Raw genomic sequence first — 21,001 nt, 5'->3', positions numbered from 1 at the left:
GAGCTCAGTACTGCACTCCAGCCTGGCCGGCAGAGACTCAGTCTCAAAAAAAAAAGTGCTCAGTAAATACTACTTTCATCCCACAAATTTCTTATTCAGAGGGCACTGGAAAGGTCGGTACTTAGATGCCCAGTGAAAACCCCTCACCCCAATCTCTGCCATTCCTGCAGGAGCCCTTGTACTCGGTGCTGGTCTTCTCTTCTCTCTCCGGTCTGTGCGCTCAGTGGTGCTTCGAGCTGGAGGGCAGCAGGTGACCCTCACCACTCATGCCCCCTTTGGCTTGGGGGCCCATTTCACAGTTCCTTTGAAGCAGGTATCTTGCATGGCCCACCGGGGTGAAGTCCCTGCCATGCTACCTCTGAAAGTCAAAGGCCGACGCTTCTATTTCCTCTTGGACAAAACTGGACACTTCCCTAACACAAAACTCTTTGACAATACCGTGGGTGCCTACCGGAGCTTGTGAAGAAATGACCTCAAGTCACTCACCTCTCCAAGAGGAGGATAAAAACTGAACCTTGGGGAGCCAGGTGTGTTGGTTCACACCTGTTGTAATCCCAGCACTTTGGGAGGGTGAGGCAGGAGCACTGCTCGAGCCCAGGCTGGGCAACATAGCGAGACCTTGTCTCTATTTACAAAAAAAAAAAAAAAAAAACAAAACACCAATCTTAGAATGGAGTAACAACCAGGGTCACACAAGGAGGTCAAGATTCATTAACAACAAATAAAGGAGCAGTCATCCCTAGGGCAGCTGCCTAACAGTACCTCTAAGTTTCAGTCCATGTCTGCTTAGCCTTCACTCCTTCCTCCTATCTAGTTGTACTTTAACATCAAAAACTCACTAAGATGAAGACAGTAATATAATATTTTGGTACAAAAACAGCTGTAGGAAGAGGTGGAGGGGGGCCTGTCATTATGTTTCCCCCCGCCCCCACCCCCCGCCGAAAGGAAAACTAAGACTCCCAACATAAACAGGGCCTTGTTGGGGGGGATTACAGGCACTTGGGCATGGTGTCTTCGGCTGCAGGAAGCACTCTGGTTATTCTTCAGGAATGGGAAAGGCGTGACCCAACGAGAGCATCTGTCTCAGAGCTCCACTCAGGGTCACCCCTCTCCAGAGGCCGGTATGGGGTGGCTTCAGACTTCCACTGCACGACCTGGAGCACCAAGACCACACACCACAATACCAAATTCACCCAAGAAGAGGTCTGTAGGAGACAGGGACAGGATTGTCAGGACCATTTCAAATCCAGTCCTTCCCACCCACACACCACTCTGAACTGCTGAATTTTAAGCTGACAACCCCTTCAGCTCCTCTCACTGGTGAGCACCCACACAGCTACAGATACTTATGTGAATCTTTCCTTCTATCCTTGGGTCTCACTTCAGCATTGTGTAGGTTGGAGTAAAACTGCAGAGCAGTTCCAGGGGGTATCCATGGAATTTTCTGGGCTTCAGAACAGCTGTGAGGTCAAAGAGACAGTTGTGAGAAAGCGTGAGTTTATATCCGAGGCACACCTGTGCCCTCTGAGTTGAGAGCAACTGATGGGGATAAAAGGAAATTATAGGACCCCGCTGCAGAGGGAAGGTAGTCAGCCCCAGCCAGGCTTCCCTCCCTCTCCCATTACCTAATTGTAGTGTTCAAGGAGATGATGGAGTTGCAGAGAGACCTGGTGCCAAATCGAAGGATACAAGCAGACACCAAGACCAGGAAGACGGCTATAGCTGAGATGGCCAGTGCAATGCGCAGCCCTATAGCACCTCTGAAAGTGAGAGAACAAGCCTTGTGGTGGAGGCGAGGCTCATCCTACCTCAGCCCCTGGCCCTCAGGGTTAGGCAGTCACCTGTGGGAGTCCTCGATGCAGCTGCTGTAGATCCAGAAGAGCAAAAGCAGGAGGCAGTAGAGGGCCAAGAGGCCAGAGGCCCCAGCCACAAAGTAGCACAGGGATGGTGCTGAGGGACGGGATAAGGCCAGGGAGGAGCCATTCAGGGTGGCCACACCATACAGGGCACATCTACCACTGAAGGAGCCCTGTGGAGAGAAGCTGCTGAGTCCTAGATTTCAGGTTAATGTCTCTAGATACAGTCTCTTGGTAGGGTGTTAGTGATAACCTAGGAATGGTCCTGCATTCCACGAAGTTATTTGTGCACCGTCAATTCCTATTTCTGGGACAGGGATATTGATGGAGAGGGCCTGCTGGGGAATCAAACCTGCAGTGGCCAGAAGGATCAGAAAATAGGCAATGAATATAGCATGCAATGAGCTTCAGAGAAGCCTCACAAGTTATGGTCTCTGTGCAGAAATCTTAGAGTAAACCCAGGCCTTGTATATCCTTCAACAAATAATTATCTGTGAGGTGCTTTTTTTTTTTTTTTTTTTTTTTTGCTGGAGTGTAGTGGCGCCATCTCGGCTCACTGCACGCTCTGCCTCCTGGGTTCACGCCATTCTCCTGCCTCAGCCTCCTGAGTAGCTGGGACTACAGGCACCCGCCACCATGCCTGGCTAATTGTATTTTTAGTAGAGACGGGGTTTCACCGTGTTGGCCAGGATGGTCTTGATCTCCTGACCTCGTGATCCACCTGCCTCACCCTCCCAAAGTGCTGGGATTACAGGCGTGAGCCACCAGGCCCGGCCAGTGTTTTTGGTTTTTGTTTTTTTTTTTTTTTTGCGATGGAGTTTCGCTCGTCACCCAGGCTGGAGTGCAATGGCATGATCTCAGCTCACTGCAACCTCCGCCTCCCAGGTTCAAGCGATTCTCCTGCCTCAGCCTCCGAAGTAGCTGGGATTACAGGCATGAGCCACCACACCCAGCTAATTTTTGTATTTTTAGTAGAGACAGTTTTGCCATGTTGGCCAGGCTGGTCTCGAACTCCTGACCTCAAGTGATCCGCCTGCCTCAGCCTCCCAAAGTGCTGGGATTACAGGCGTGAGTCACCGCGCCCGGCGGATCTCTGAGGTTTTCTCATGGTGTAAAATAGGCACACTAGTGCCTACTTTATAGGCAATAAATGAACCCATGTTTACTAACCAGATTACCTGGCTGGGGTAAACGATGTAAATTATTGGCTTCTACCTTTACGTCAGCGTTTTCTCCATCTCTCATTTTGTCATTTAATACACTGTGCTACAATCATGTGGCAGCTTGATCATCTCCACTACACTATGCTTTATTTCTCGACAAAGCTCAGCACAAATGGCTTCTGATTTAACGGATGGACGCAGGTTCTGCACTGACTTCTGTTTCGGAACCACAGTAAGGCTGTGCAGCAGGAGCCACGAAACCCGACTCCACCTAGTGCTTTAAGACGCTACTGACCCGTCCCTTTGGCGAGGGGACAACTTCGAAGTATGACCTGGCCAGGAGGAGCCACAAAGCGCGATTAGCCTCGCTGCATTTCAGGTACAGGCCGGCGCCAGCCGTGCCTCACCAGGTCCACCGGCTCCGAGCAGCAGCAAGCCCGGTCGGAAAGCGAAAGTGGCCTCGCCATGTCCATACCGGCGAGCTCCCCCGCCTGACCCCGCCCCGCAGCCGCACCTGGGTCCGAGTCATCGCCGCGGCGGCCACGGCCCCGCACAGGAAGGCGGCAGCAAAGAGCGCAAGCTCGACGCGCTGCAGCCAGGACAGCGCCATGGCGCCCTGACCACCAGGAAGCGCAGCCGCAGCAGCACCCCGCCCAAAGCCCACCTTATCCGGCGCGAACCACGAAGGTGGAGACGTCACTTCCGGGGGCGGGATTTATTTACAAGGAACGAAGCGGCCACTGACTCACAGCGGCAAGTACAGCGAGTAGTCCGAGAGCGCCCACCGGCGGGCGGGGCGGCTGGTGCGGCCGATCATGGGCAGTTTCTGCACGTAGCGGGAGGCCGGGCTAGGCCCGTACGGCGCGGGGAAGGCAGTCTGGAAAAGGCGCCCGCGGCAGCGCCTCCCAGCCTGCCGCCCGGCTATGATGAAACGAAAGTGCGGGGCGCCGCGCGGGGCGAAACGGCTCTTCTGGAAAACGTCGCGGGTGCCGGTCCCGGGGCCCTGCTGCCGGGGTGCCCCGCGCGCCCGATGCACGCGCGGCAAGGGCCTGCTCTCAGAGGCGGCGGGCCCAGAGGCCGACGCGGGGCCGCCTCCGCCGCTGCCCCGGGGGCTCTCGTCGCCGTGCGGGCTTACTATGGCGCTTGCCGTCAGCTGCGGCATCTTCCGCACCGAGTCCGGGGCTGCCGCCGGCTCCTTCTTGTCCCCGGGCGGCCGCGGAGCCGTGGGTGCAGGCTGGCCGGTGCCAAAGCGTGTGGCCAAGCTGTCACCGAAGAAAGCGTAGAGCTCCCGGTAGATGTCGGCCAGGGTCACCGAAAGAGAAGGGTCCTCCGGCCCCGCGCCCCCTGGAGGCAGCGGGAGGCCGGACCCAAAGCTGGGCTCTGCACCGCCCCCGGAGGACGACTCTTGAAAAAGAAGGCTGTCCCATGGCAGGTCGTCCAGGCGCCGGCACCCCCTGCCACCTGGGCCACCCCTGTTGGGCTCTGCTGCCTGGGCCTTCATCTTCAGCAGTCGCTCTACCGCCACCTGTAAGAGCCAAGGACTAAGATAGGCAAAAAATTCGAGGAACCTGGGCCCATCAAATATTCCAAAGTAAGCCTGCTTGGCTGCTAAGCTCATGCAGGGAAGGGAGGCTGGAAGGGGACGGTACTCACCAGAATGGCTCCATAGACTTTGTGCCCATCTGCTTTGACCTGGGCATTAGATACTGAATAATCATCCAGCACAGCCTGCAAGTTTGTCCAGTAGGTGGACAGGTGTGGGTACAGGACTCGTTCTACTGCCTGGAAGGAAGAGAAGGAATGCAGTTAGCATGTCTTTGACACTTATTCCCTCTCAAGGACCCTTTCCCATGAAAGACCTACCTTTATCTCTGATCCTAGACAGGGCTCAATCCTCCTAAATTCCCCGATTGGCATATTCAACCATATATTTATTTGGAACCTACTGTATACCTAAGCTAGGCATTGGGAATAAAGATAAGGTACAAAGGGAGACAATAAAAAATATACCCAATATCACTGCCCTGTGTGCTAAATAATGCTCATTACTGACAACTCCAAAATTTAGTTTGCATACTGCTACCCTATACAATCAGGCAAGTACTGGCCTCACTTAGATGTAAACCGAGACTCAGTTCAAACAATCTGCATAAAAACAACCAACCAGAGACTTGGACTCTGATTATACAATTTAAAATCCTGTGATTGGACAGGCGCTGTGGCTCACGCCTGTAATCCCAGCACTTTGGGAGGTCGAGGCCAGTGGATCACCTGAGGTCAGGAGTTCAAGACCAGCTTGGCCAAGATGGTGAAACCCCGTCTCTACTAAAAATACAAAAATTAGCTGGGCGCAGTGGCAGTTGCCTGTAATCTCAACTACTTGGGAGGCTGAGGCAGGAGAATCACTTGAACTCAGAGGGCAGAGGTTGCAGTGAGCCAAGATCACACCACCGCACTCCACCCTGGGAAGCAAAGTGAGACTCTGTCTCAAAAAAAAAAAAAAAAAGAATTAACTATAAGGAAAATACCAGCCGGGCCTATAAGGAAAATACCAGCTGGGCGCTGTGGCTCACGCCTGTAATCCCAGCACTTTGGGAGGCCAAGGCAGGCGGATCAGGAGGTCAAGAGTTCGAGACCAGCCCTGGCCAACATAGTGAAACCCTGTCTCTACTAAAAATACAAAAAATTAGCCAGGTATGGTGGTGAGCGCCTGTAATCCCAGCTACTCGGGAGGCTGAAGCAGGAGAATCGCTTGAACCCAGGAGGCAGAGGTTGCAGTGAGCCGAGGTCGCGCCATTGCACTCCAGCCTGGGCGACAGTGTGAGACTCTGTCTCGAAAAAAAAAAAAGGAAAGAAAATACCATGCCAGAATTTACAAAAGTCTACAGACACTCAAGAAAAAGATGGGCGAGGTGCAGTGCCTCATGCTTGTAATTCCAGCACTTTGGGAAGGCCAAAGGATCACTTAAACCAAGGAGTTTGAGACCAGCCTGGGCAATGTAGGAGGACCTCATGTCTATTAAATAAAAAAAGAAAAGAAAAAGATGATCTAAATCTTATTAAAGTAAATATAAAAAAGAAATACTCCCCACATCATTCTATAAGGCCAGTATAACCCTGATTCTAAAACCAGACAAGGACAGTACATGAGAGGAAACCTGTTTAATCTCACTCCTGAATATAAACCCTTTTAAAATTTAGCAGACCCACAAGTACATTAAAATGCATTACAGTCAAATAAAAGTTTTGGGTTTTTTCTTTACGACTATCCCATGACATAGTTTAGTGTATCATGGAACTATAAAGATTGTTTACTATCAGGAAATCTGTAATAACATTGGAAAATAAAAGCTGAAAAGCCTTTGGATCATTTCAAAAGACGCAGAAAAACCATCTGATAAAAATCCAATACAAATTGATGATAAAATTAAGAATATAGGCCAGGCACGGTGGCTCACGCCTGTAATCCCAACACTTTGGGAGGCCAAGGCGGGCAGATCACGAGGTCAGGAGATCGAGACCATCCTGGGTAACACAGTGAAACGCTGTCTCTACTAAAAATTCAAAAAATTAGCCGGGCATGGTGGCTGGTGCCTGTAGTCCCAGCTACTCTCGGGAGGCTGAGGCAGGAGAATGGCGTGAACCCAGGAGGCAGAGCTTGCAGTGAGCCAAGATGGCGCCACTGCACTCCAGCCTGGGTCTCAGAGCGAGACTCCGTCTCAAAAAAAAAAAAAAAAATTAAGAATATATATATATGGCCGGGCGCCGGTGGCTCACGCCTGTAATCCCGGCACTTTGGGAAGCCGAGGCGGGCGGATCACAAGGTCCAGAGATTGAGACCATCCTGGCCAACATTGTGAAACCCCGTCTCTACTAAAAATACAAAAATTAACTGGCCCTGGTGGTGCGCGCCTGTAAGTCCCAGCTACTCAGGAGGCTGAGGCAGGAGAATCACTTGAACCCGGGAGGTGGAGGTTGCAGTGAGCCGAGATCACGCCACTGCACTCCAGCCCGGGCGACAGTGCGAGACTCTGTCTGGAAAAAAATATATATATATAAAAATATATATATATAAAAATATATATATATAAATATAAGTATATATACATATATAAGTATATATAGAAATATAAATATATATACAAAAGTATATATATACGAGTATATAAATGAATATATATACGAGTATATATATAAATATATACGAGTATATATATAAATATATATACGAGTATATATATAAATATATATACGAGTATATATATAAATATATATACGAGTATATATATAAATATATATACGAGTATATATATAAATATATATACGAGTATATATATAAATATATATACGAGTATATATATAAATATATATACGAGTATATATATAAATATATATACGAGTATATATATAAATATATATACGAGTATATATATAAATATATATACGAGTATATATATAAATATATATACGAGTATATATATAAATATATATACGAGTATATATATAAATATATATACGAGTATATATATAAATATATATACGAGTATATATATAAATATATATACGAGTATATATATAAATATATATACGAGTATATATATAAATATATATATGAGTATATATATAAGTATAAAAAAAGTATATACGAGTATATATATAAGTATAAAAAAATATATATATATTCTTTTTTTTTTTGAGACAGTGTCTCACTCTGTCACCCGGGCTGGAGTGTAGTGGCGCCATCTTGGCAAGATTCCATCTCAAAAAAACAAAAATCTCAAAAGCAACAAATAGAACTTATTCCAGGTATACAAAAGTGGTTCAGAAGAAGAATCCATTAATACACCTAGCATATCAACAGAATAGAACTTGTCATATTAAACCACATAATCGGCTGGGCATGGTGGCTCATGCCTATAATCCCAGCACTATGGGAAGCCGAGGCAGGCAGACCACTTGAGGCTAGGAGTTTGACACTAGCCTGGCCAACATGATGAAACTGCCTCTCTACTAAAAATATAAGTTAGGTGGGCATGGTGGCACATGCCTGTAATCCCAGCTACTCGGGAGGTTGAGGTGGAAGAACTGCTTAAACCCAAGAGGGAGAGGTTGCAGTGAGCTGAGATCATGCCACTGTACTCTAGCCTGGGCGACAAGAGCAAAACTCCGTCACAAAAAAAAAAAAAAAAAAAGATCCTCCCTCTTAAAATCACAGTGGCAACACCTAACTTTTTTTTTTTTTGAGACAGAGTCTCGCTCTGTCGCCCAGGCTGCAGTGTAGTGGCGCAATCTCGGCTCACTGCAAGCTCCGCCTCCCGGGTTCACGCCATTCTCCTGCCTCAGCCTCCCGAGTAGCTGGGACTACAGGCGCCCGCCACCACACCAGGCTAATTGTTTGTATTTTTAGTAGAGACGGGGTTTCACCGTGTTAGCCAGGATGGTTTCGATCTCCTGACCTTGTGATCCGCCCACCTCAGCCTCCCAAAGTGCTGGGATTACAGGCGTGAGCCACTGCGCCCGGCGCCAACACCTAATTTTTAAAGCGTATAATCATTTGATAATTTCTACAGATGCTAAAAAGGTGACAAAATTCAGTATCTATTCATGTGTAAAATGCTCAATACAACAGGAATTGAAGGTATTTCTTAATGTGATAATATAGAACAGGCAGGAATTTATAAAATGTGGGGACATCAGTATCTGCCATATAGGACTTTCGAAAGGGTAAGACATTTACATTCAGAAAGTCAAGTATCACTGAGCCTGGCCTAAGGCCAGAACTCAATACATGGCAGTGGCAGGCACACACTGTTTTGGAGATAACGACGCACAAGTACTATTTTTCTAACACAAATGGGAGTTCTTACGGCTGTGTGAGAAAGGCCAGGGTGCTCACCTTCCAGCCAAGAGCATGCAGCCCCACCACAGCTCCATAGTGGCAGCAGAGCGGCCGCACAGGATCTGCCAGGATCTTCTGCAGGGATAGCAGGATATGCTGATAGAGGCCACTTACAAGGTCCCCATGAGTCCTGTGGGAGCACCATTCAGTTAGGGAGGGGAATGAGGCATGGTGCCACCCAACAGGGCACAAGACAACACAAAGAGAATAGCATCGTACAGCACACTCGGGACTGTTGGGGTTAAGTGAAGAAGGCTGCCAGGGGTGACTGGCCTAGGACCTGAGGGCTGAAGAACCAATACCTTGGCGTATTTGTAATCCATTTTCAGAATCCCAGTGTGTCACAGCACACCAGCTAGGACGCTCCTAGGGAAAAGGTTCCCCATCTTCTCATAGACTCTCAAAGCCAGAGGCTTCGCCCCATTTCCTTACCCCAACCCACTTGGCTCTGCAGCAATCCCACCCGCAGGTTTAGGCCCAGTGGCTACCAGAAGATGTGGCTGAGCAGGAGGGCAGCCCCATCCCGCAGAGTCCAGTGGTCATTCAGGGGGTTGATGGAGGCAGCCAGTGGCTCCAGGACACAGTAGAGGACACTGCCCACCAGACAGCGGACATAGGGCCCCAAGCACAGGTGCGGATTACGAAACAGGCTCCGTGCCACCTGCAGCAGCCGGTGCAGTTGCTCCAGGTCATGGCTTACAGATTTCACCTGTTGGGAGAAGAGGGTAGCTTACAGGGACATGAGGGGACAGGCAAGAGCCCACCATTCTGACAGCACTTGCCATGAGCCCTACACCTGCTGGGTCATCTCTTCCTTACAAAACATTCTCCCTGTCCCAGCCTGGTCACTTACCCCACTGACCACATAAACAAAGTAAGGCAGGAGCGCCCCAATCTTGGAGTTCGTCTGCAAGTCCTGGAGTGCAACCTAAAAGGAAGGGCCCAGACTGCATTGGATCCACCAGAAAATTGTAAAACATGAATGCGGTATTCTTCTGGAAGACAGTGTATCACCTTATTCATGTTTTACAATTTTAAATGTTCATATTCTTTGATCTAGCAATTCTATTTCTATAAATGTAACCTACAGAAACTCATTCACATATACCTGCATATGGCCCTGAATACAACCTGAATGTCCAACTTTTTTTTTTTTTTTTTTTTTTTTGAGACTGAATCTCGCTCTGTCACCCAGTGGCACGATCTTGGCTCACTGCAAGCTCCAACTCCCAGGTTTTACACCCTTTTCCTGCCTCAGCCTCCCGAGTAGCTGGGACTACAGGCGCCCGCCACCACACCCGGCTAATTTTTTCTATTTTTTAGTAGAGACAGGGTTTCACCGTGTTAGCCAGGATGGTCGCGATCTCCTGACCTCGTGATCTGCCCGCCTCAGCCTCCCAAAGTGCTGGGATTACAGGCGTGACCACCGCGCCCGGCCGTCCAACATATTTTTAACTGAGAAAGGCAATCTATAAAACCAGATGCTTAATATAATACCACTTAGGTTTTTATGAGAGTAATCATAGTTGATACAGAGAAAAAAAAGTAGGTGGAGGAATAGACTTTTCAGTTTCTTTTTCTTTTTTCTTTTTTTTTTCTTTGAGATGGAGTCTCGCCCTGTCGCCCAGGCTGGAGTGCAGTGGCTCAATCTCGGCTCACTGCAACCTCTGCCTCCTGGGTTCAAGCAATTCTCCTGCCTCAGCCTCCCAAGTAGCTGGGATTACAGGCGCCCACCACCACACCCAGCTAATTTTTGTATTTTTAGTAGAGACAGGGTTTTGCCATGTTGACCAGGCTAGTCTCGAACTCCTGGCCTCAAGCAATCCACCCACCTCGGCCTCCCAAAGTGCTGAGATTACAGGCGTTAGCCACCGTGCCCGGCCCTTTTTTTTTTTTTTTTTTTTTGAGATGGAGTCTCACTCTGTTGCCCAGGCTGGAGTGCGATGGCGCAATCTCGGCTCACTGCAACCTCTGCCTCTTGGGTTCAAGCGATTCTCCTGCATCAGCCTCGCGAGTAGCTGAGATTACAGACACACGCCACCAAGCCCGGCTAATTTTCTGGTATTTTTAGTAGATATCCAACGGGAAATCACCATGTTGGCCAGGCTGGTCTCGAACTCCCGGCCTCACATGATCCACCCACCTCGGCCTCCCAAACTGCTGGGATTACAGGCGTGAACCACCGCACCCAGCCACTTTCTTTTTCTTTCTATGTTTTTATATTATATGTACTTCTACAGTAAACATGTACTAGTATTACTTTTTTGTTTTTTCTTTGAGACCGAGTTTCGTTCTATCAGCCAGGCTGGAGTGCAGCAGCGCGATCTTTTTTTTGAGATGAAGTTTTGCCCTTGTTGCCCAGGCTGGAGTGCAATGGCACAATCTCAGCTCACAGCAACCTCTGCCTCCCGGGTTCAAGCGATTCTCCTGCGTCAGCCTCCTGAGTAGCTGGGATTACAGGCGTCCACCACCACACATGGCTAATTTTTGTATTTTTAGTAGAGACGGGGTTTCACCATGTTAGCCAAGCTGGTCTTGAACTCCTGACCTCAGGTGATCCACCTGAGTGGTGTGATCTTGACTCACAGCAACCTCTGCCTCCTGGGTTCAAGCAATTCTCCTGCCTCAGCCTCCCGAGTAGCTGGGATTACAGGCACCCACCACAACAGCCAGTTAATTTTGTATTTTTAGTGAAGGTGGGGTTTCACCATGTTGGACAGTCTGGTCTCGAACTCCTGACCTCAAGTGATCCGCCCACCTCTGCCTCCCAAAGTGCTGGGAGGCCAAGGAAGGATTGCTTGAGGGCAGGAGTTTCACCAGCCTGGGCAATACAGTGAGACCCTGTCTCTAAAAAACAAACAAACAAACAAACAAACAAACAAAAATATATATATATGTATATATAGGCTCACGCCTGTAATCCCACCACTTTGGGAGGCAGAGGCGGGGGGATCACCTGAGGTCAGGAGTTTGAGACCAGCCTGGCCAACACGGTGAAACCTCATCTCTACTAAAAATGCAAAAATTAGCCAGGCATGGTGGTACGTCCCTGTAATCCCAGCTACTTGGGAGGCTGAGATGGGAGAATTGCTTGAACCCAAGAGGCAGAGGCTGCAGTGAGCCAACATCACACCACTGCACTCCGGCCTAGGTGACAGAGCAAGACCCCATCTTAAAAAAAAATTTTTTTTAATTAAAATAATAAATAAAAATTTAAATGTTCATAGAATTAGGCCGGGCGCAGTGGCTCACGCCTGTCATCCCAACCCTTTGGGAGGCCAAGGCGGGTGGATCACCTGAGGTCGGGAGTTCGAGACCAGTCTGACCAACATGCTGAAACCCCGTCTCTATTAAACATATAAGGCTGGGCGCGCTGGCTCACACTTGTAATCCCAGCACTTTAGGAGGCTGAGGCAGGTGGATCACAAGGTCAGGAGATCGAGACCATCCTGGCTAACACGGTGAAACCCCGTCTCTACTAAAAAATACAAAAAATTAGCCGGGCATGTTGGTGGGCACCTGTAGTCCCAGCTACTTGGGAGGCTAAGGCAGGAGAATGGCGTGAACCCAGGAGACGGAGCTTGCAGTGAGCCGAGATCGCACCACTGCACTCCAGCCTGGGTGACAATGCAAGACTCCGTTTCAAAACAAAACAAAACAAAACAAAACAAAATTAGCCGGGCATGCTGGCACACGCCTGTAATCCCAGCTATTCAGGAGGCTGAGGTAGGAGAATCACTTGAACCTGGGAGGCAGAGGGTGCGGTGAGCTGAGATCGTGCCATTGCACTCCAGCCTGGGCAACAAGAGCGAAACTCTGTCTCAAAAAAAAAAGAAAAAAAAAAAGGTCTAGAATTTACAAGTTCAACTTTGTGCCCCAACTTGGGCCCACTCGCTCACCTTCATCAGTTGCGGATCATCCCCTAGCACAGCACGAGTCACCTGGTGATAGTACTTGAGAAGGTCATCTGTCAGTGAAGACACAGCACTGGGCACTGCCAGAGGACAGGCAGGAAGCAGGGACAGGTGGAGAGCTGGCCCTCTCCTGGCCTCTCCAGCCTCCTCCCCCTCAACCACCATCCCCACACACATCCACAAGAAGCCTTTCCGACAGGACAACCAGGGCAAGAGACTGCTCTTAGAGCCTGCTCAGCCCTGACCATCTAGGCTCTGCACACCTCTGTGCTCTGTCCTGTCTTCCACCCACCCTCTGCCAGATGGACTCCTGAGAGCTTCAGGCTCTGTGAAGCTCTGCTCAGCATACCCTGGGGGTGAAACACCACCCCAGCATGCTGCCCAGACTTCTGTCTTAGCATCCAACATGCTGCATTATGACTAGTTACAGGTCTGGGCCCCCATCTCCAACTCTGAGCCCTCCATGCAGAGCCCAGCGCCCACTCAGACCATGGCACAAGGCAGGCATGGGTAAACACATGTTAGATGCAGACTCGGGGGCACATAGGCACCACCCTCAGAACCTAAGGGAGAAAATTCATCCAAAGAGCCTGTTTCCTACATCACCCCTTACCCGATCCTTGAGGTGCCAGGTTCCCTTTGCCATCCAGGTAGGAGACATGAACTAGAAGCAGTGCAGAGAGATGTGTCAGCCTGGTGTTTTGCCTCTTAGAGTACCGCCTACCCCTCCAAGTTCTGCCTCTTCCACCAGCCAGCCCATCACCACTTCTCTTCACGGCCCAACTCCCATCCTCAACCCATGCAGGACCCCGGCAGCCACCTCTGACAGCTGTCTCAGCACAGCCTTTGGGGATGTTGGTAGCCAGGGCCAGCTCCACCAGGTTCACCTCTCGATCCTCAGGAAAGTAGAGTTCACCCTCCCTGGCAGGGCGCATGGGCAGTGCCTCCTGGGATCCGTAACCACACACAGCCTGAGGAAAAAGGGAATTGGAGAGCAGCCTGAATCCAGGGAGGGAGCAGGAGTCAGGATCCAGGATGAGGCTCCACTGACCAGAGCAGAGAGCCCATGTTTGAGGGAAGTCCAGAAGTCCCAAGAAAAGTGGTGGAAGCCTGGGGCTCAGAGCCACCACTGGGGACTTGCCTGGAGCATCCGGGGCTCCCTGGGTGAAGGGAAAGAACATGGTCACTCCTCCCGTAACTGGAAGGGTCCTGAGCCCCACACCAAGCACTGGTCCTCCTTATTCACACTCACTCAACTTTGAAAACTCACTGTCTTCTAAACATAGCCTTCCTCTCTCAACTCACTGCTCCAGAAAAAGCACACCATGAGGCCCTAACACCCACACTGTTTCACAGGCTCCTCCCTTAGCCTGAATGCCTTCTTTTCCTCTTGGCCTAGTTTAAGCCAAGCTCAAGTTCTTCACCACCCTTTAAGGGCCAGCTCCAGTCCCACCTCCTCCAAAAAGCTTTCTCTAACCTCTGGGCCTCCAGTGGCCTCCTCTCCCTCTTTTCTGAACACATAGCCCAGGTGGGCTGGGCCTAGCACCTGGTCTGCTGTTGCTATCAGGGTCTTGCTTCCCTTATGTGTGAGTTTAGTCTTTTTTTCTTTTTTTCGTTTTGAGACAGAGTTTTGCTCTTTCGCCCAGGCTGGAATGCAGTGGCGTGATCTCGGCTCACTGCAACCTACGCCTTCCGGTTTCAAGCAATTCTCCTGCCTCAGCCTCCCAGGTAGTTGGGATTACAGGTGCCTGCCACCACACCCAGCTAATTTTTGTGTTTTTTTCATTTTTTTTTTTTTTGACATGGAGTCCTGCTCTGTCACCCAGGCTGGAGTACAGTGGCACAATCTTGGATCACTGCAACCTCTGCCTCCCAGGTTCAAGAGATTCTCCTGCCTCAGCATCCTGAGTAGCTGGGGTTACAGGCGCCCACCGCCACGGCCAGCTAATTTTTGTATTTTTAGTAGAAACGGGGTTTCACCATGTTGGTCAGGTTGGTCTCAAACTCCTGACTTCGTGATCCGCCCGCCTCCACCTCCCAAAGTGCTGGGATTTTAGGTGTGAGCTCCTGTGCCCGGCCTTTTTTTTTTTTTTTCTTTTTTTGAGACAGGGTCTTGCTCTGTTGCCCAGGCTGGAGTGCAATCTCAGCTCACCACAATCTCTGCCTGCTGGGTTCAAGCGATTCTCATGCCTCACGTTTCCTGACTAGATGGGATTACAGACATGTACCACCAGGCCCAGCTAATTTCTGTATTTTTAGTAAAGAAGGGGTTTCGCCATGTTGGCCAGGCTGGTCTTGAAGTCCTGGCCTCAAGTGATCCGCCCACCTCGGCCTCCCAAATTGCTGGGATTACAGGCATGAGCCGCCACGCCTGGCAGCGTTTGGTCTTAATGTCTCACCACATCGCCAGCCCTGAACTGGACATGGAAGTGGCCTCATGCCACCTGAGCCCTCTGTGGCCTGCACCCCACTCACCTCCACGCTGCTCCATCTGAGGGCCCTGTTGAAGTCCTCAACCGTCAGCTTCCGGCGTTTGGTGTGCTTCATGAACTGAGAGCTATTCTGGGAGGGAGGGAACAAAAGCCAGAGTCAAAGGATGTGAAGCAGGGGGCATGGGAAACCCCAAATGAAGTGGGCCAGACTGGAGAGAAGGCAAACAGGAGACCACGCTTAGGGATCAGAAGCCTAGATTCCGTCTCTGCTCCTGTACAAAAACACCCCCCGGGTGTCACATCTTCTGTCAACACCTCAGTTTCTCACATGCAGAATGTGAGTATCTACCCGCTCTGCCTGCCCAACGGGGCTGTTGTGAGGAGCACATGGGAAGATGCCTGGCAAGCGCTTTGTCTGCTGGAAGCCCAGACAGCTACAAGTAGAGTTCTGTAAAGGCATGGACTGTCTCTGTTGTATGGAGCAGGCACCCAGTGTACACTTGAATAAATCAGCGAGGGTGGAGGTTAGTAAAAAGGCAGAAACAAGGAAAGTTGGAGGTATCGGGGGTGAGGGGAGTGTACCTGCGTGGCCTCTCTCAGACGATAGCACACGTCCTCTGCGAGCAGCGCCGCCACCTCATCGCTCAGCTCCAGGCCCGTGCTCTCCGCCATGAGCCGGACAGACTCCCGAGGGATCTCCACAAACCGCCGCTCTTCTCGCTCTGACATGGCCCCAGTGGAGCTGGGAGTGGAGAATGAAGACTGGAAAAGCTGCCCAGCCTCCCGGAGAGCCCAGGAGTGTGACCCAACACCCTCCACACCAGCCTTGCTGCTCGTGCTCTGAGTTTCTAAACAAGGAGCTCTGAGTACCCGGATGAGGAAAGTGAGGCTCAGAGAAGGAAACAGACTGGCCAGTGGGTCAAGAACGGTGAAGCTAAAGTCCAAAGTGTTGGGGTTCACAGAACTAGGTCCCATTCCTGTCCTGTCACTTTCTATGTGAATTTGGCCAAGGCGTTCATCAGTCTGAGCCCTTGTGTCCTAAACTGTAAAACAGGCACAATAATTCCTGCCCTCTCTAGCTCACAGGGTTGCTGTGAAAATGAGATGATTGATATGATTTGGCTGTGTCCCCACACAAATCTCACCTTGAATTGTAATAATCCCCACGTGTCAAGGGCGGGACCAGGTGGAGATAACTGAATCAAGGGGACATTTTCCCCCATGCTGTTCTCCTGATAGTGAGTTCTCAAAAGATCTAATGGTTTTATAAAGAGTTTTTCCCCTTTTGCTCGGCACTTCTCCTAGCTGCAGCCACATGAAGAAAGACATGTTTGCTTCCTCTTCCACCATGACTGTAAGTTTCCTGAGGCCTCCCCAGCACTGAGTCAGTTAAACCTCTTTCCTTTATACATTACCCAGTCTTTTCTTTTTTTTTTTTTTTTTTTGAGACGGAGTCTCGCTCTGGCGCCAGGCTGGAGTGTAGCAGCGCGATCTCAGCTCACTGCAACCTCCGCCTCCCGGGTTCAAGTAATTATCTGCCTCAGCCTCCTGAGTAGCTGGGATTACAGGCGCGTGCCACCACGCCCGGCTGGCTAATTTTTTTTTTTTTTTTTTTTTGAGATGGAGTTTCGTTCTTGTTGCCCCCAACTCTCCTGCCTCAGCCTCCCAAGTAGCTGGGATTACAGGCACGTGCCACCACGCCCAGCTAATTTTTGTATTTTTAGTAGAAACAAGATTTCGCCATGTTGGCCAGGCTGGATAGTAGCTGTGCTTTCTGCCTATATGTTTGGTCTTCCCCAGTTTGGCTGCAGTGCCTAAATGCTGGAACCTGTTTTGTTCACAGGGTATGGCACAATAAGAAACCGACAAAAACAGCAGCTGATGACTCACTCCAACAACGCACAGCACCAGAAGGTAGGCTCACGTGTGCCAAAGTGATGCATCCACACCTCAGACAGGAAGGCCCAGATCCAGGATGACCCACCCAGGCATTGCCCCCACTACTCCTCTGGCAGGGGATCAATGGGTCACCAGTGACGTCCAGGTCCCTACATCCAATGGACAGCTATGTGGCTTCTGCGCAGCACTCCTCCCAATGGCTCACCATTGTCTTTGAAATAAAGAACAAATTTGGGCCGGGCGCAGTGGCTCACGCCTGTAATCCCAGCACTTTGGGAGGCCGAGGCAGGCGGATCACAAGGTCAGGAGATCGAGACCATCCTGGTTAACACGGTGAAACCCCATCTCTACTAAAAATACAAAAAATTAGCCGGGCTTGGTGGCGGGCGCCTGTAGTCCCAGCTACTCGAGAGGCTGAGGCAGGAGAATGGCGTGAACCCAGGAGGCGGAGATTGCAGTGAGCCGAGATCACGCCACTGCACTCCAGCCTGGGCAACAGAGCAAGACTCCGTCTCAAAAAAAAAAAAGAAATAAAGAACAAATCTGAACAATGGCTCTGGAGGCTCTGCATGTACTGCCTACTTCTGCAATACCTCTTACCTCTTATCTCCTACTTTCTTGTGTTCTGCATTCCCACCTGTGTCCTCCTTTCAGTTCCTCAAATACACCTATTTTAGGACCTTTGAACACTGCTTCCTCCACTTGGAACTCTCTCCTCCCTGTCCTCCACCCCCAATCCCTTTGTCTAGTGAACTGCTACTCACTCCTTCAGATTTCAGTTCAAATGTCACTTGCTCAGGGATGTCTTCCTAGATCCTCCAATGTCCTTGCACTCTGCCTCCAAACCAGTTGTAAGAATTTGTAGCCGGGCCCGGTGGCTCACGCCTCTAATCCCAGCACTTTCAGAGGCCAAGGCGGGCAAATCACCTGAGGTCAGGAGTTCGAGAGCAGCCTGACCAACATAGAAAAACCCCATCTCTACTACAAATACAAAATTAGCCAGGCGTGGTGGCACATGCCTGTAATCCCAGCTACTCGCAAGGCTGAGGCAGGAGAATCGCTTGAACCCGTGAGGCAGAGGTTGCAGTGAGTCGAGATCGCACCAGTGCACTCCATTCTGGGTAACAAGGGCAAAACTCCGTCTCAAAAAAAAAAAAAAAAATTGTAGGCCGGGCGCAGTGGCTCATCTGTAATCCCAGCACTTTGGGGAGCCAAGGCGGGTGGATCACAAGGTCAGGAGTTCTAGACCAGCCTGGACAATATGGTGAAACCTCGTCTCTACTAAAAATACAAAAATTAGCCAGGCATGGTGGTCCGCGCCTGTAGTCCCAGTTACTCCGGAGGCTGAGGCAGGAGAATTGCTTGAACCCGGGAGGTGGAGGTTGCAGTGAGCCAAGATCGCACCACTGCACTCCAGCCTGGGCGACAAAGCAAGACTCCATCTCAAAAAAAAAAAAAAAATTTGTAATTATAGGCCGGGCATGGTGGCTCACGCCTGTAATCCCAGCACTTTGGGAGGCCGAAGCTGGTGGATTACGAGGTCAGGAGATGAAGAGCATCCTGGCTAACACGGTGAAACCCTGTCTCTACTAAAAATACAAAAAATTACCCAGGAGGCTGAGGCAGGAGAATCACTTGAACCCAGGAGGCAGAGGCTGCAGTGAGCCGAGATTGCACCACTGCACTCCAGCCTGGGTGACAGAGCTAAACTCCGTCTCAAAAAAAACACAAAACAAAAAACAAAAACAAACAAAAAAAAAGACCTTCTGAAAGAAAGAAAGAAGAACTATTCTTTTTTTTTTTTTTTTTTTTGGAGATGATGTCTGATGTCTCACTCTGTCACCCAGGCTGGAGTGCAGTGGCATGATCTCGGCTCACTAAAACCTCCGCTTCCCGAGTAGCTGGGATTACAGGCCTGCGCCACCACACCTGGCTAATTTTTGTATTTTTAGTAGGGATGGAGTTTCGCCATGGTAGCCAAGCTGGTCTGGAACTCCTGACCTCAGGTGATCCGCCCACCTCGGCCTCCAAAGTGTTGAAATTACAGGCGTGAGAGCCACCGCACCTGGCCGGACGAGCTTTTTTTTTTTTTGGAGACGCAGTCTCGCTCTGTCACCCAGGCTGGAGTACAGTGGCGTGATCTCGGCTCACTACAACCTCTGCCTCCCTGGTTCAAGCAATTCTCCTGCCTCAGCCTCCCGAGTAGCTAGGACTACAGGCATACGCCGCCATGCCCGGCTAATTTTTTGTATTTTTAGTAGAGGCGAGGTTTCACCGTGTTGCCCAGGCTGGCCTCGAACTCCTGAGCTCAGGCAATCCAGGTGCCTCGGCCTCCCAAAGTGCTAGGATTACAGGCGTGAGCCACCGCGCCCGGCCACGAATAGCACTGTACTATGCCTGAGACACAGCCAAGTGCTTTATATGGATTACTTCACTATATTCTCAATAATAAGATATTATTATGTATTTCGTCTATTTCACAGGCAAGGAAATCAAACCTCAGAGGCTAAACGTTCCATGACTTCTCCAAGATCATGAAGTAAGCACTGAGTAAGTAGGGAGGGGGAGCAGGGACTCAACCCCTTGCTCCTAATCTTTACTCTATACCGCATTCAGGAGCCGCCAGCTGTATGGGGAACAAGGCCTGGATCCCACCCCAAAGACATGGGTTGGAGACCCACACCTCGGTGACCCTAGACCCGCCAGTAGATCGTTGTGAAGCTGCAGTTTCCCTATCTGTAAAATGGGAGCATTTAGTCCACCAGCGCGAAAGGCACGGAGGGAGTTTCTCTATTATATGACCGTACACGAAATCTAGACTGTGACCAAAGTCTCCCGCTCCTCAGCCTCCTCTCCTCCGCATCCTCAGCCACTAGTCACGCTGGAGAGGAGGCGTGGGAACTGACCTCCGCGGGCCGGGCCTCGGCAACGCGCATCGTCCCACCCGGCCTAGCCCAGCCCAGATCGGGGAGGGGGTGCGCGGGGGGAGGAGGTCAGGGGTCACTGAACTTGGGTCACGTGGTCAGCCAAGGGGGCGGGCCCCCGCGGAGCGGGCTCCAAGACTGGTGAGTAAGCAGTCGGCGTCGGGAATGGGGATTCCTTGGACCAGAGCAAGGCCTGCTCACCTGAAGACCCCGGCGTGGCGAAGGCTGCTACCGAGACGACGGCGGCGGGGGCGGCGGCGGCGCCCACTCACTAGCTCACACTCATTCCCTCTCCCGGGGCCCCGGCCCCGCCCTCCCCAATACAGCCAGTCGGCGGGCGCCTTGGAAAGTTTCCGGCCCTCCAGGAGGCTTCCTGGCTCCTGATTGGCCAGTGTGAACAGACTGTAGAGACCGGCGGTCACGTGACGCTGAAGAGTCCCGCTTCTTAAAGCAACCTCTCTTGCTACGTTTGCGAGTAGGTGTGTATTGTTTTAACACACGTTTAATAAGCATATTTTATTTTTTTACCACCACAATAGTAACGAGGAAATAAACAGTCTCAAACACAGCGTCTTGATTTTCTTTGTCTTGTTTGCTCGCGAGTTTCTGAGCACCCGCATTTTCGCGACTGCAGCAAAGCTTTTAGATTTTGGTGTCTGGCTTAGTTTTCCTGCCCAGCCTACCTCCCCAACATCACATGCCACTTCCCCTTCCTGAAGGGATAGATGGGGCTCTCGGTAGGTGTTCTCAGCAGGCAGAAGGGACTTCTGACCCGGCCGAACATCCCGTGCAAGCTCCGGACTCCAGGGTTCTGCTCTTTCTGCACCTACTTCGCATTCTCCCCACGCCTGTGAACCAAATACAAGCCCTGGCCTACCTCGCCTTGCATGACCGTTGGACACGCACACTGACAG

General features: G+C 50.5%; 3 protein-coding genes across 9 annotated transcripts in view; 1 reads left to right on the top strand and 2 right to left on the bottom strand.

Annotated features, from left to right (window-relative positions):
* TMEM223 (transmembrane protein 223) overlaps window positions 1–21,001 on the top strand; it is a 22,076-nt gene extending 1,075 nt beyond the window's left edge. The window contains exons 2-4 of one of the 4 annotated variants that reach the window (XM_063710665.1): window positions 17,108–17,178; window positions 19,647–19,713; window positions 20,414–21,001. In XM_063710665.1, coding sequence (XP_063566735.1) covers window positions 17,108–17,178; window positions 19,647–19,673 — 98 coding nt within the window. In that variant the 3' untranslated portion in view covers window positions 19,674–19,713; window positions 20,414–21,001. Of the gene's footprint in view, window positions 1–170; window positions 658–17,107; window positions 17,179–19,646; window positions 19,714–19,779 lie in introns of those variants that run through there. The other 3 variants (XM_063710666.1, XM_063710664.1, XM_019036542.4) reach the window with 3 other exon arrangements.
* Window positions 629–3,703, bottom strand: TMEM179B (transmembrane protein 179B). 2 transcript variants are annotated; one of them, XM_004051386.5, is made up of 5 exons: window positions 3,534–3,703; window positions 1,842–2,029; window positions 1,626–1,760; window positions 1,382–1,460; window positions 629–1,205 (listed from the first exon to the last, which is right to left on the bottom strand). In XM_004051386.5, the coding sequence occupies exons 1-5, from the start codon at window positions 3,627–3,629 to the stop codon at window positions 1,044–1,046; spliced, it is 660 nt and encodes a 219-aa protein (XP_004051434.1). In that variant the 5' UTR covers window positions 3,630–3,703; the 3' UTR covers window positions 629–1,043. The 2 variants fall into 2 exon arrangements, with proteins under 2 accessions (XP_004051434.1, XP_055210312.1); XM_055354337.2 differs by having other exon boundaries at window positions 958–1,207; window positions 1,364–1,460; window positions 3,534–3,677.
* TAF6L (TATA-box binding protein associated factor 6 like) lies at window positions 3,720–20,423 on the bottom strand. 3 transcript variants are annotated; one of them, XM_031016157.3, is made up of 11 exons: window positions 20,289–20,423; window positions 15,847–16,006; window positions 15,308–15,394; window positions 13,653–13,803; window positions 13,446–13,496; window positions 12,818–12,912; window positions 9,772–9,846; window positions 9,407–9,627; window positions 8,916–9,048; window positions 4,673–4,801; window positions 3,720–4,544 (listed from the first exon to the last, which is right to left on the bottom strand). In XM_031016157.3, exons 2-11 carry the CDS (start codon window positions 15,991–15,993, stop codon window positions 3,765–3,767), a joined length of 1,869 nt encoding a protein of 622 aa, XP_030872017.1. In that variant the 5' UTR covers window positions 15,994–16,006; window positions 20,289–20,423; the 3' UTR covers window positions 3,720–3,764. The 3 variants fall into 3 exon arrangements, with proteins under 3 accessions (XP_030872017.1, XP_030872018.1, XP_055210310.1); XM_031016158.3 differs by having other exon boundaries at window positions 12,818–12,885; XM_055354335.2 differs by lacking the exon at window positions 20,289–20,423 and adding an exon at window positions 17,928–18,513.

The sequence above is a fragment of the Gorilla gorilla genome, chromosome 9, assembly GCF_029281585.2.
Source record: "Gorilla gorilla gorilla isolate KB3781 chromosome 9, NHGRI_mGorGor1-v2.1_pri, whole genome shotgun sequence".
NCBI lineage: Eukaryota > Metazoa > Chordata > Mammalia > Primates > Hominidae > Gorilla > Gorilla gorilla.
Note: the sequence above shows the minus strand (reverse complement) of the source record. Positions and strands in the feature narration are given on the sequence as shown.

Bases quoted from the DNA above. Each gene is read 5' to 3' on its own strand.
- TMEM179B (XM_004051386.5), bottom strand. From the start codon at position 3,629: ATGGCGCTGTCCTGGCTGCAGCGCGTCGAGCTTGCGCTCTTTGCTGCC. The intron at 2,030-3,533 runs GTGCGGCTGCGG...TTCTCTCCACAG, and splicing joins CGGCGATGACTCGGACCCAG to GGCTCCTTCAGTGGTAGATG. The intron at 1,761-1,841 runs GTGACTGCCTAA...TCTCACTTTCAG, and splicing joins TGCATCGAGGACTCCCACAG to AGGTGCTATAGGGCTGCGCA.
- TAF6L (XM_031016157.3), bottom strand. From the start codon at position 15,993: ATGTCAGAGCGAGAAGAGCGGCGGTTTGTGGAGATCCCTCGGGAGTCT. The intron at 12,913-13,445 runs GTAAGGGGTGAT...GTCCTCTGGCAG, and splicing joins CCTGGCACCTCAAGGATCGG to TGCCCAGTGCTGTGTCTTCA. The intron at 4,802-8,915 runs GTGAGCACCCTG...TCTTCCTTCCAG, and splicing joins TGCATGCTCTTGGCTGGAAG to GCAGTAGAACGAGTCCTGTA.